This window comes from Calonectris borealis, chromosome 21 (genome assembly GCF_964195595.1).
Source record: "Calonectris borealis chromosome 21, bCalBor7.hap1.2, whole genome shotgun sequence".
Taxonomy (NCBI): Eukaryota; Metazoa; Chordata; class Aves; order Procellariiformes; family Procellariidae; genus Calonectris; species Calonectris borealis.
Window position 1 is genome coordinate 7863210 of NC_134332.1, and position 12322 is coordinate 7875531.

The 12322-nt window shown below is 44.4% G+C and overlaps 2 protein-coding genes across 8 annotated transcripts in view; one reads left to right on the plus strand and one right to left on the minus strand.

Moving 5' to 3' along the window:
* DDX31 (DEAD-box helicase 31) overlaps positions 1-8980 on the minus strand; it is a 51083-nt gene extending 42103 nt beyond the window's left edge. The window contains exons 1-9 of one of the 7 annotated variants that reach the window (XM_075170609.1): positions 8278-8980; positions 6442-6695; positions 6183-6258; positions 5657-5700; positions 5137-5207; positions 4487-4551; positions 3586-3630; positions 1983-2024; positions 234-298 (exon numbers count right to left, since the gene is read on the minus strand). In XM_075170609.1, coding sequence (XP_075026710.1) covers positions 234-298; positions 1983-2024; positions 3586-3630; positions 4487-4551; positions 5137-5207; positions 5657-5700; positions 6183-6258; positions 6442-6695; positions 8278-8934 — 1319 coding nt within the window. In that variant the 5' untranslated portion in view covers positions 8935-8980. The remainder of the gene's footprint in view (positions 1-233; positions 299-1982; positions 2025-3585; positions 3631-4486; positions 4552-5136; positions 5208-5656; positions 5701-6182; positions 6259-6441; positions 6696-8277) is intronic. The other 6 variants (XM_075170612.1, XM_075170611.1, XM_075170616.1 and 3 more) reach the window with 6 other exon arrangements.
* A 252-nt stretch (positions 8981-9232) lies between these two features.
* Positions 9233-12322, plus strand: GTF3C4 (general transcription factor IIIC subunit 4). Its single transcript, XM_075171006.1, has 3 exons — positions 9233-9268; positions 9854-11674; positions 12314-12322. The coding sequence occupies exons 1-3, from the start codon at positions 9233-9235 to the stop codon at positions 12320-12322; spliced, it is 1866 nt and encodes a 621-aa protein (XP_075027107.1).

Here is a 12322-nt window from a genome sequence, read left to right on the forward strand (position 1 = left end):
GAGATCATCTTCTCAAAAGGCTCATCAACATTTTAGAAATAGATCCAACTGGGGGAAGTGAATACTTCCTGCTGACCCAGTCACTGTGTCTGTGTAAGATCAGGGGGATCACAGCTTGATCCAAACTCACAATCCTCTCTCCCAGTAAGAAAAGCACTCTAAAGAAGAGTAACAGATAAAAACGCTGTAGAGCAGAAGAACCCAAAATACAATTTAAGAAGTCGGCTGCCTACCTGGCTTTTTCCGATTTTCTCTTTTCTCCCCCCATTAGCACTCCAGGCACAATCCAGGCAAATGGCTACAGAAAGGAAAACCAAGACCAACATAGATTCTTCTTAATAAAGAGACAGAGCCTAATCCAAAAATGATGTTTCTTGGCAAAAAGAGAAAGGACTGGGGATGACAGCAGTGTGCATCTGATTTGATCTAACAGATACAGTCTACATGCACTCTCTCACCCACAGCTACGTATCAATGGCACCTTTAGTTCTAGCCATGCAACTTGCTTCCCACATCGTCTAGGAAGATAGAAATGCAATCATTTTTGCACCACTTCCAATCACGTAATAATATTTTTTTTTCCTTCTCCCCATGTAGCCTAAATGTTCAAAGACAAGCTACAACACTATTTCTTCATCTTGCCTTTAAGCAATATCTTCCTGTGGCCAAGGAAAATTTAAGAAAAATCTTAAGTACACAGACCTACATGCAGGCAGTCACCACGTCTGTGAACATTAAATGTCAGTCTCATTGATATTGGCAGGAGCTTTTGCCACTTACTTTAATGAGGTCCAATCCTTCATTGAATCCAATATTGCCCAGTATTTACAGGGGAGATAATCAAAGCACAGTACTGCCATTGCCTCACTCGAGAGGAAATGCAGGACAGAAGCAGAGAACAGCTTGTAAGCATTGCACAAATGTGAGATTGGTAAATAGGCTTAAGTTTGCACGGGTCGCTGCTTGCCAGAAATGCTCCAACAAAATAGTTTCTACAAAAAGAGTTTCTTTCTAAGGTTTAAAATAAGGAAGATGTCTAAGCAAGATCCGGGCAATATAACCTAGCAGTTGGCATTAGAGTAATTGCGTCAGGAGCAGCTCAACTAGCCTTTTTCTCTCTCACTAATTACATAATCATATTACACCCTCCAGTTGCCCAGCCCTTCCAAGGTCCAGTAACCACGATCTAAATCTTCTGCTTTGGGTCACTATGACAGTTTACACTGGGCTTGATGGTTACTAAACATTATATGTAACAAAGAATAATTAAAGGTGGTCAGTCCAGACTTGATCCTTTGAAGGACATCGAAAGTCTACTCATAATAACTTCTAATTACTACGGAAGAAGACTGAAGTACTTTAAACCTCAGTATGACACAACAAAATATTACTTGGTAATTCCAGCACTAAAAAAGACTTGGAAAGTGCCTTTTTATTTCAAGGAAAAAAACAGAAGAGGAAGTGGGAATATGGTTCAGATAAATGATTTAGATACCTTCTAGCCCCATGGTAAGATACTCTGCCTCAATTAAAAAGAAAGCACTATCATTTAATGATTTTAAAAGCCTTCTAATTTCTCCAGCCATTCAATTGGTAAAGCAGTTCACCAAGTTCTACTCCCCATCTGAAACCCATCTGTCTGGTATCAGTTTCAGTAAAACGGTACTTGTCATTGTGAGAGTTTCCATTCATAACTCAGACGGAAACAATGGTAGGTACTTCTAAAAACAAAACGTTGTGAAAATCAACTATGCTACTGTTTATGAAAACATGTGCAACCAAGGTGCCATAATTAATGACTTAATTGTTCATGTAATCGTTTAAAACATGCCACGGGGAAATCACACACTTAGACAAATAGATTTATCTTGCCAGATGCTGGATTTCCTTAAACATCCAGTTGAATTCACAGGAACTGAAGTTGCTTAGCATCTTACAGCAAGAGGCTCGAGGAATAAGAACACAGAGCATTGAATTCTTACCTTAAGTAGTTTCTGCATTGTATCAAAACTTTGGAGCGCAAGCTATAGAAATCAACAAAAGAAAGTGAGCTCTGAAAAAGTCCCTGGACTACAAAGATGGACTACAAGCACCTTTAGGCTCAAAAATCTGTACGCTAATCTAGTTATGTATATCATCAGAATTCTAAATACATCCTTAATTTTTCTTTTAGAAGCTGCTTATTATTTTATCCTCTTGCATAATCCTTCTTTTATTGTATTTGGATCTGTTCAAAAACCTCTCTATTGGTTCAGCTCCACAAGCCAGCTCTCAGGACAATAGAAACTTCTGCTGGCTTCTGTGAATGCCCCAGGGAGAAAACAAGCTGAAGCCACAGAAGATTTTGATCCACTGGAAGAGTACAAGGGAAAATGGCACATTTTCTGGAAGAAAACCACTATGAAAAGGAAATGCAGCCCAGAGGTTAGTTAACTTCTGGCAGTCAGGGCAGAGCACATTATTCCCTCACCAGACCCACAGAGTGATGATAGCACTGGGTCTTTCTACCTCTCCGTCTCCCAGTCAGCAGAACGGAGCTGGTATGTACAAAGCTTGCAAACCTAAATGTCTGGTCAGTAGGAAGCATTTAGCTGTTGGGTTTCATGTGCTGTCTGACAGCCATTTCTGCCGTGGCAATGAAGACCAAGAAAGGCAATGGTGCCACCCTGATTCATTCATGGAATGAGTATGTGAGCAGGGCTTAGTTATGAGAGTAAAACTATTTTAAATGCTTTGACTACACATGCTACATGCTATTATTTGCCAAGCAATCAAAAAAAGCCATTGCTTTCAATACAAAGTAAAAGTAATACGAACTGTAATTACAAATTATCTTCATAAGTATTCTCAATGGCAGCCCTTTAAACAAGCTTATGAACAGTTTCCTACATGCTTAGTATTCATACAGCATCCTAGAGAGGCAGTAAGTTTGCTGCTGTAAAAATTTAAATAGCTTCAGAGCCTTCTCCTTTCACGGAACTGAGCTGAGATATTGCACTGCAGGTTGCATAAAATATTGTGCCCCAAACTAGATATCTGCAATCAATTCTCCACACGGAAGTTATTATCATTTGACATACAAAAAAAAAAAAAAGGTTGATACCCTCCTCTGAAATTGCCTTTGCAATTGCAAATAATATAAATCAAATAGAAGAGAGTTCAGTGGAGAAACCAACTCTTGGAAGCCTCATCTTCAGCATTCACTTATGGATTTGAAAAAAGTGCTTTAAAAATGAAATGTTTGTATAAACCTACACATTTGCAAAGCTGATTTCCCCCTGTGTGAACTAGGCAAGCTTCCCCCTCCCATGCACTGAGCTAGAGAGTTTCTCCAGTCTTCACAATTATTTCCAACTGCATGAGGAAAACTTAAGAGACTCCTTCTTTCTTAGTTTGGTATGGCACTGAGCAAAAATGACAACATGCATCCAGAGAGCAAACACTCTTTCTGTGAGGGGAAGATCCGAGAGAAAGGACAGACAATGTGTCCTAAGACAGTCCCTGGTGGACCCACATCTACACACTAAAAACCAGTGTTCAAACACTCAGATTCAGACAGAATCAGAAAGAAAAAAGGCCACCTACCTCTCTTGTTGGGACTAATATGAGTGCATAAGGCCCATCACTGCGCTGCAAACAGAGAAGACAAGAGGCCTACTAAGAAGAATGTAGCACTGATAAACAGAGCACTTCCACATCTAACTGCTATTAGCCAATGAAGTGAATTCTGAAGGATTTTAGTACAAGTTTGTACACAACAGTTTGGGGTATTCCCCTCTCCCAGCTTTTAAAAAAATCAGGTCTTTCAAGTATCAATACTGCATTGCCTTCTCTTTCCTGCTTGGAAACCTGCTCACAGTCATACCCAACATTTTATTCCATACACATAGTGTTTCACACTTGTATTTTTGAGTTGCAGAAATACTCTCACGTTTGATGCACAGCAACAATCTGTAGGTAGTAACTGCAGAAAGTAGCAATCCAGGATGGGTTGGAAACATTTCAACCCATAAGGAAAGTCAGGATGATCTCTTTCCTTGAAACACAGAAGAGATGGCAGATCTGCAGCAGCATTTTCTGGTCAACCAGATGATCCAAATTGGGAGCAATTATCAAATCTCACTCCATGTCAAAGATTAGAAACTTATTACTCCTAAAGACATGGCAGTAACCTTTGTTTTCAGTTCTCCCAGCTTCCAGACCATTGCTGCTTCTGCACTCTACCTTCTCCAAACTTGACAATTTAGCCTATTTACAATTTAGCCTACTGAATGAACTAATGGGAAATGTGTAACATTGTTCTTGTATCATCTGTATCTCGACAGTACAGGAGGATCACATAAGCCACATGTACAAATAAAGGGGAAGAGAGACTGCTTGACCTTTTTATCAAGAAGAGACAGTGATGACTGCACGATAAGAGCTGGATTTTATTTCTATTAATCTTAATATCAAAAGCAAATATATTTAATTCTGTGGCACCTACCTGTATTTTGGATTCCATTCCTTGCAAAGACTGTACAAGTGGAATCCCGTAGGCAAGAGTTTTACCTTTTTAAAGGGGAGAAAATTGGAAGACTTTCCATCAAAAACCAAAAGTGGCAATTACAGCACTCCAGCAAATTAAAGTACCATTCCTGCCATGCTTAAACTGAGGTCAGAGTCTGGAAAAGTTTTAATTAAGTAGAAAGTTTCCAGAACGGAAGATTGGGTTACCAATCACCAAAGGGTTAAATTAAAGAAGAGAGGTGGTGGTATCCCACTGAGGTCTATCTAAATAAATATCCCCACCCACCCAAGGAAATGAGACATCCAGACGTAGTTTGCTGCAGAGCAAGCACGTAAGTACGGTAAGAGCGTGTGCTGCTTAGCTCTGCTGGCTCCCGGATCCGCATCCCCAGCATGCGCCTTGGAATACGCCCACGTGCAATGGCTGGCAGCTGCACATCAACATTCAGTCCCAGCACTGCGCGGTTACCCAAGTTTGCACAGCATCTGTCTGTGTCACGGCAGTCCCTGCCGGGCTTCCCAGCCTGTCACTTTTACGAGCTGTACTGGGAACGTGAGGTTTTGGTTCTGTATTTGGGATCCAGTTTAATATGCCTGAGGGAAGGAGGCTGACAATTAAATACTGACCTGAACCAGTCTGAGATCTTACTAGAGCATCTTTGCCTTGCAGGAGCACAGGAATTGTTTGCTTCTGAACACTGCGTAACAAACAAAACAGGTTAGGAAATACGAATGCAACATAGGATAGAATCCTAAAGTTTTAACACACAGTGAGTGTTTCAAAACTGTTCAGCCAAATTCCATGCATTCATCTCTGCTGTGTAGCTACATCAGTAGAGGTGATTTCTAAGGAAAGTCACTAGATAGGCATTAGATGTGATAAATTGAAAAAAGATTGTTTTATGATTGAAGTACCAAATTAGAAGGCAGGACTCCAAGGTTCCACCTTCAGCTGTGATAACTGACTTGCTGTGTAACTTACAAGTTATTTCTCATCCCAAATTTTGAAAACAACAAACTCTATGGCAAATGGGACAGCTTAACAGGTACTGTGGTCTTCACAAACCAGTTATATATAATGAAACAATCATAGATGATTGACTTTAAGGGGTAATGAAGGGCAAAGTTTTTATATGAATTTGCTTACCTGGTCATGCTGCTTATCTTTAGGACAGTGTTTATTGTGGATATCTAGAGAGATAATAAAGAGCAGTAAACAGGTTTCATTGTCAAACTGTTTCTTTTGTTACTTTTTGTAATAAAAGATAGAGCAAAAACCAGAAGACTGATGCTTATTCTTTACATTAGTGGTCTAGGGCAACTGGATGTAAAAGTTCCCAGGTCCTCAAAATACTTCTTAGTTAATCAGACTTACACCATTACCATTGCTGGGGCATCATGAAATATCAGACTTGTTAAAATACTGCACTCCCAAATAGTTTTCTGTGCTTTTTTGGTCTTACAATTGCAAACAGTGAAGGGTGCTGGGACAGTGTGTTTGGGGATGGGTCAGGACACTGGCCAGCATGCTGAGCTGAGAGACTACAACAAAATCAGGCAAAGTACTGGCGAGTCTGTCCAAGTCACCATGAATAAAGGTGCATCTCAGCTCTCTAACCTGCCCCCCACCCAAAAAAGCATGTTTCAAGGCACACAGCCTTCCTGCCACTCACCAGATGTGGATGGAGGTCCAACTGGCTAAAAGAATCTGTAGTGAAAACATTTTCTTGCACCTGCTGTACTGCTTTTCTGAGTTAGGGGAAACAAACCAAAACAAAACAAAGCACACGGTGTGGTTAAAAATTGTACAATAGTATTCTACGTAAACAGCAATGAAACTACATGTACCAAGCAGCTGCTTTGCCCAAGCAACAGCAAGAATTCAAGACACTGAATTTCAAGGCATTTTTCCCTCCCATTTGTCTAAAATACCTGTGAATTTCTGGGATATCAGGGTTGTTTCTAAATAGGCTGGATGTCTTAACGAAAGGTTTGCTTTTCTGGCTTTCATTTCGGTTGTCAGTCAACTGCTTCTTAGGAAGAGATTTTTGTGATGAACTTCCCTTTTCCCTGATGTCAGCTTCCGTAGCACATTTCTTGAAGGTGTTTATTGACGGCTTACGTTTACGTTTCAAAGGTGGGTTTCCATGTGGTGACTGGAGCTTTCTTTTCACAGCGTTAGACTGCTTTAATGTCAACAAACAAACCAGATAACAAGAATTCATTAATGACTGAGAATTAACAACATGGTATCGTGTTGAACACAAACATCAACCCACGGATAGATCCCTTATTTTTGGAACCCCCTATCTCATGACTAAAGAAACTAAGTTTGATTTTTGCAGCTAGACAGTTCCTACTCTAACAGATTCACCACCATGACTGAGACCTCTGAACACTACTGAAATGCAAATAGAAATCTAAAGTCATATATAGTGCTTATCTCTAAAGGATTTCATCTAGCTTCTCCAGTAACTGAGCAGAACGTGCTTTAAAAATCTCTCTCAAAAGCTCTGCAAATCTCACGATTACATTAAAGCCATCCCTGTAGGCTTCCTTCTTTCTGTGGGCAAGAGGGATGGCCTGTACTTCACTCCAACTTATGCTTCTGACAACTTTCAGCATTTCTGAGCTCTTTATTTCTTCTTCTGCAGCAATCAGTTTATTTTACTGGTCTTCCAATCATCTTAAGAAAAACTTTTGCTCTCCCTATATCCCTCCAGGAAGAGTGAAGAAGAAAATTAAATTTAACTTCCTTTTGTCCCCAAAGCTCTTCAGTGTCCCCTAGCCCTTTTTCAATGAACTTAGTTTTTCTAACATGATTGCAAAACTCCTGAAACGTGTGAAACGCCAGCACAATCTTGCCTCTCTTTTTTCTCTCTCTTCCCCACTCCTAGTTACACACTCTGATTTTCTTTGTCCTCCTATGAAGCACATTGTTTTCAAGCTCTATTACTTTTTTCACTTGTTTCTTCACATTTTTGGCAACCAACCAAAAACCAGCCTCCTACCACCAACATTCGCTATCAGAAAAATGAGAGTGGTGCTGCCCTACCTCAAAGCACGCATTATAATTGGAGTACATCCTGGCAAACACTTAACTCTCACATACTTCTCAACAATATTTTAACAAAAATTTTAAAGTTGATAATAAGAATTGAGACATCCCAGAATTATTGTAACAATAATTTTAAAACTGAAAACACCTATTTAAACCATTCTTGTTCTTTCTCCAAGTTTATGAAAGTAAACCACCTATTCCTGCAACTCATAGCATTCCCACAATTAGATGCTTTCCCTAAAATATAAGAAAACTTGCCCTCCCTGGCAGCACTTCAGAAGTGTCCAAGTGATGCAGAGGCCCGTAAGAGCGTTACCCGCAGCTTCAGCAGTCAGCCCCCAACACGCCGAAAGCCGCTAACAACGTAGGAAAGCGCAGAGCAATCCCGCCGCAGCCCATTTTTAAAGGGATCAGAGAATCTCGCACCTGCCAGCCCCTGCTCACTCCCTGACGAGTCTTCCCCCTCCACAACCACCACCCAAGCTGGCCGGGCCCGTCTCCCAGCCGAGCCACCAGGCCCCCGGGCCGGTCTCAACCCCGTCTCGGGGGAAAAAGCCAAAGGCTCGATTTTATCAACTTTTTAGACGCTGACACCCCCCCCCCCCCGCGCCCCGCTGACCACGTTCGCCCGGGCCAGCCCTCAGCCGGTGCCCACCCCCCGCCAGGTCCAGTCAGTCCAGTCCCCAGCCTCCCCCGGCCGCACCTACCCGGCTGGGGGCGCCGGGCCCGCGGCCCCGCGGCGCCGTACTGAGGTTGAGGAGCAGCGTGCCGCTCGCTGCCATGGCCCGCCGCCTCCCGCAGGGCCCCGGGGCCGCCCCTCGGGCCGGTCCCAGCCCACGAGGGCGGAGGGGAGGCGGAGGGGGCGCCGAGGCGGCCCCCCCATGGGAACGGCCGTTCGCCCGGGGCCCCCGGCCGCAGCCGCCCCACTGCAGGGGCTCGGTACGGCGCTGCCCGCACCTCCGGGCCCGCGGGGCGGCGCAGGCGGCGGCAGGGCAGCCCCAGCCGGGGTGGCCGGGGGCTTCGGCGGCGGCGGCGGCGCATGCGCGTTGCGGCCCGAGCGGCCCGTGAGGCGGCGGTAAGATGGCGGCGGCGGAGCGCGGGGGCAGCCCCTCGCTGTCGGCGGGGGAGGAGGAGCCGCCGCTGGGGCTCGACTCGCTCGTCGAGGAGGCGGCGGCGGCGCCCAGCGCCGGGTTCCGGCTGACGGCGGTGCGGCGGGAGCCGGCGGTGCGGCTGCAGCACGGCGTCAGCGGGCTGGAGCCGCTGGCCTGGTCGGAGGACCACCGGGTGTCGGTGAGCACGGCCCGCAGCATCGCCGTCCTGGAGCAGCTCAGCGACGTCCACAGCGGCGGGCAGGAGATGGTCATCCACCGCACGGCCGTGCCCGCGCCCTCCGCCGCCTGTCTCCTCAAGGTGAGCCGGCCGCGGCGGCGGGTACCGGCCGCCCCCCACTCTCCGCGGGGCCCGGAAGGGGCCGCCCCGGCGCTGCCACGCTGTGTCCCCCCGAGCGGTGGGGGAGCCCCCGGGGGTGGCCTCCCCCCGGGCTGCTCCTGCCCGGGGGGGAGGGCAGGGGTTGCTGCAGTGCGCTCTGTATTTGATGCGTTGATGTGTTTAAAAGCACGGGGGAGGGGAAACACGTATAGCCCAGTAATGTCAGGGTGCGATATGTTCAGGTATCAAGTGGATTTTAGGGACTCTAAAGTTTAGCTGTTTTTCTAAGAATCGCTTGAGCTCCAGTACTTTGATGACAATTATTTCAGTAAAATTTTAAGTAGAAATCTTTTTTGGTTTGCTACCTAAGCTGAAAGATTTTTGCAGCAGGGACTGTTTTGGGCTTCAGGGGGGCATTTGACTTTTTACAGTCCTTAGCACAGAGGGGTAGCAAGTCTGGGTGAATATCGTATTAAATAATACTTCTGTTGTTGCGGATCTGAAATTTTTTTCCAAAACAATGCTGAGACTATGGAATAACTTGAGTTGAAATATTGAGTGCTTTACAGTTTGAGTGTTATGCCAAGTACCTTTAAGTACACACTTGAGAACAGAAGTATGAAAACAGGCTTTGGTTCAGCAGACAAAGATTCAATAGCTGAAAGTCAAAACTATACAAATTCAGACCAACAACGAAGCTTAAGTCTTTAAGGGTGAGGTTGATTAACCATTGGAACAGTGTAGTATAGGTTGTGATAGAGGATGCTGTATTTCAAGTGGAAATAAATTCCAGGAAAATCTTCCTAAAAAAAAAGTTCTACAGTTGTTTTAAAAGCTCTTTTTGTTATCTTTTAGGTTGGTCCAAAAAAGGAGGTAGCAGAATGTAAGGAAAAGTTTGCAAGTTCAGTGGATCCAACGGTTAGTCAAACTTTTATGCTAGATCGAGTATTCAATCCCGAGGGGAAGTCATTGCCGCCTATGCGAGGATTCAAGTATTCCAGCTGGTCACCGCTGGGCTGCGACGCGAATGGAAGGTGCCTGCTTGCAGCTTTAACCATGGACAATCGATTGACCATCCACGCAAACCTCAACAGACTACAGTGGGTGCAGCTGGTGGACCTGACAGAAATCTATGGGGAGCGTTTGTACGAAGCCAGTTACAAGCTTTCTAAGGCTGACACTCCCCGGGGAGAACTAGGAGACTTCTCTGAATTTCAGCGGCGGCACAGCATGCAGACTCCAGTGCGCATGGAGTGGTCGGGCATCTGCACCACTCAGCAGGTTAAACACAACAACGAATGCCGGGATGTCGGTAGCGTGCTTTTAGCAGTACTCTTTGAAAACGGTAACATTGCAGTTTGGCAATTTCAGCTTCCGTTTCTGGGTAAGGAATCGATTACTTCTTGCAATACCATAGAGTCCGGAATAAATTCCCCAAGTGTGTTGTCTTGGTGGGAATATGAACATAACAACCGAAAGATGAGTGGACTTATTGTAGGAAGTGCTTTTGGACCAGTTAAGATCCTTCCTGTCAATCTAAAAGCAGTCAAAGGCTACTTTACGCTGAGACAACCCGTTGTCTTATGGCAAGAAATGGACCAGTTACCAGTGCATAGTATCAAATGTATTCCTCTTTACCACCCCTACCAGAAATGTAGTTGTAGCTTAGTGGTGGCTGCAAGAGGAGCTTATGTGTTTTGGTGTCTCCTGTTGATATCCAAAGCAGGTCTGAACGTCCATAATTCCCATGTGACAGGGCTTCATTCTTTGCCAATCGTATCTATGACTGCGGACAAACAGAACGGCACGGTGTATACGTGCTCCAGTGATGGAAAGGTAAGGCAGTTGATTCCTATATTCACAGACGTTGCTTTAAAGTTTGAGCACCAGGTGATTAAGCTCTCAGAAGTGTTTGGCTCTGTCAGGACTCATGGAATAGCGGTTAGCCCATGTGGTGCGTACTTAGCAGTTATTACGACAGAGGGCATGACTAATGGTCTTCACCCAGTTAACAAAAACTACCAAGTTCAGTTTGTAACTCTTAAGACTTTCGAGGAGGCAGCTGCACAGCTTTTGGAATCTTCTGTTCAGAACCTTTTCCGGCAAGTGGACTTGACGGATCTTGTACGCTGGAAAATTTTGAAGGATAAGCATGTTCCTCAATTCTTACAGGAAGCACTGGATAAAAAGATTGAGAGCTGTGGTTCTACTTATTTCTGGCGGTTTAAGCTATTTCTCCTGAGGATTTTGTACCAGTCAATGCAGAAAGCTCCCTCAGAGGTCATGTGGAGACCTTCACATGAGGATGCAAAAATCTTGATATCGGATTCCCCTGGGATGGGCAGCACTGAAGATGATCAAGAGGAAGGAACTTCTAAACAAGCCAGCAAGCAGAGCCTATGTGACACAGGCAAAGGTATGGACATAGATGACACTGCAGATGATTCTCTTCCTCAGTCAAGTGACATAGGAGGCCGTGAGCCAATGGAAGAAAAGCTTCTTGAAATACAGGCACAAATTGAGGCAGTAGAAATGCATTTGACACGAGAACACATGAAACGGGTGTTGGGAGAAGTTTATCTACACACATGGATTACAGAAAACACCAGTATTCCCACCAGAGGAGTCTGTGACTTCTTAATGTCCGATGATGGCTATGATGACAGAACGGCACGAGTAAGTGCACCTTTATGCTCTGGGGATTCGGTGTTACAAGTGACTTCTTTCTCCCCCCTCCATATCCTTAAATGAAAATACAACTTTGGGGGTGGGAAAGAGAACTGTAATCATGTCATCCTTGCCAGTCAGCTTCTATAGAGCATGAAGTTGTCCTTCCTTGAAATTATGGAGAAGGAGGGAATGTAAATACAGATGTTGAAATTTGGATCAGGTACAGTAAAGAATAAGCATGCTGGAGTTTTTGCAGAACAGGGGAGAGGACCACGGTTATTCCACTGGTGTTGCTGGGTTTAGAACACATACTGATTCAGAGGGATGTTTGTTTTCATGGCAAAGCTTATTTAATCTATCATCTCTACAAAACTAAACTTAGGAGGTGTTTCCTTTAGTCAGTTACATCTGCAGTTCTAATTTTAAGAGTTGCAGTATCACTTCTTAAAGTATTTATAATTGAAAGTACTGTGACTGTTCGGGTGGTACATCAGGTCTTGTCATTGCTCCATGAGCCTTCAGTGGACAGATCAGTTACAGAGGTTCAGAAAGTGATTGTGTTTTATGAGTTAAATCCAGTGATTCAGAACTTTATGCAGGACTTTCAATTAACCAAGCTGATTGAATGTCTTTGTTATAACGTAGATGGCCTGA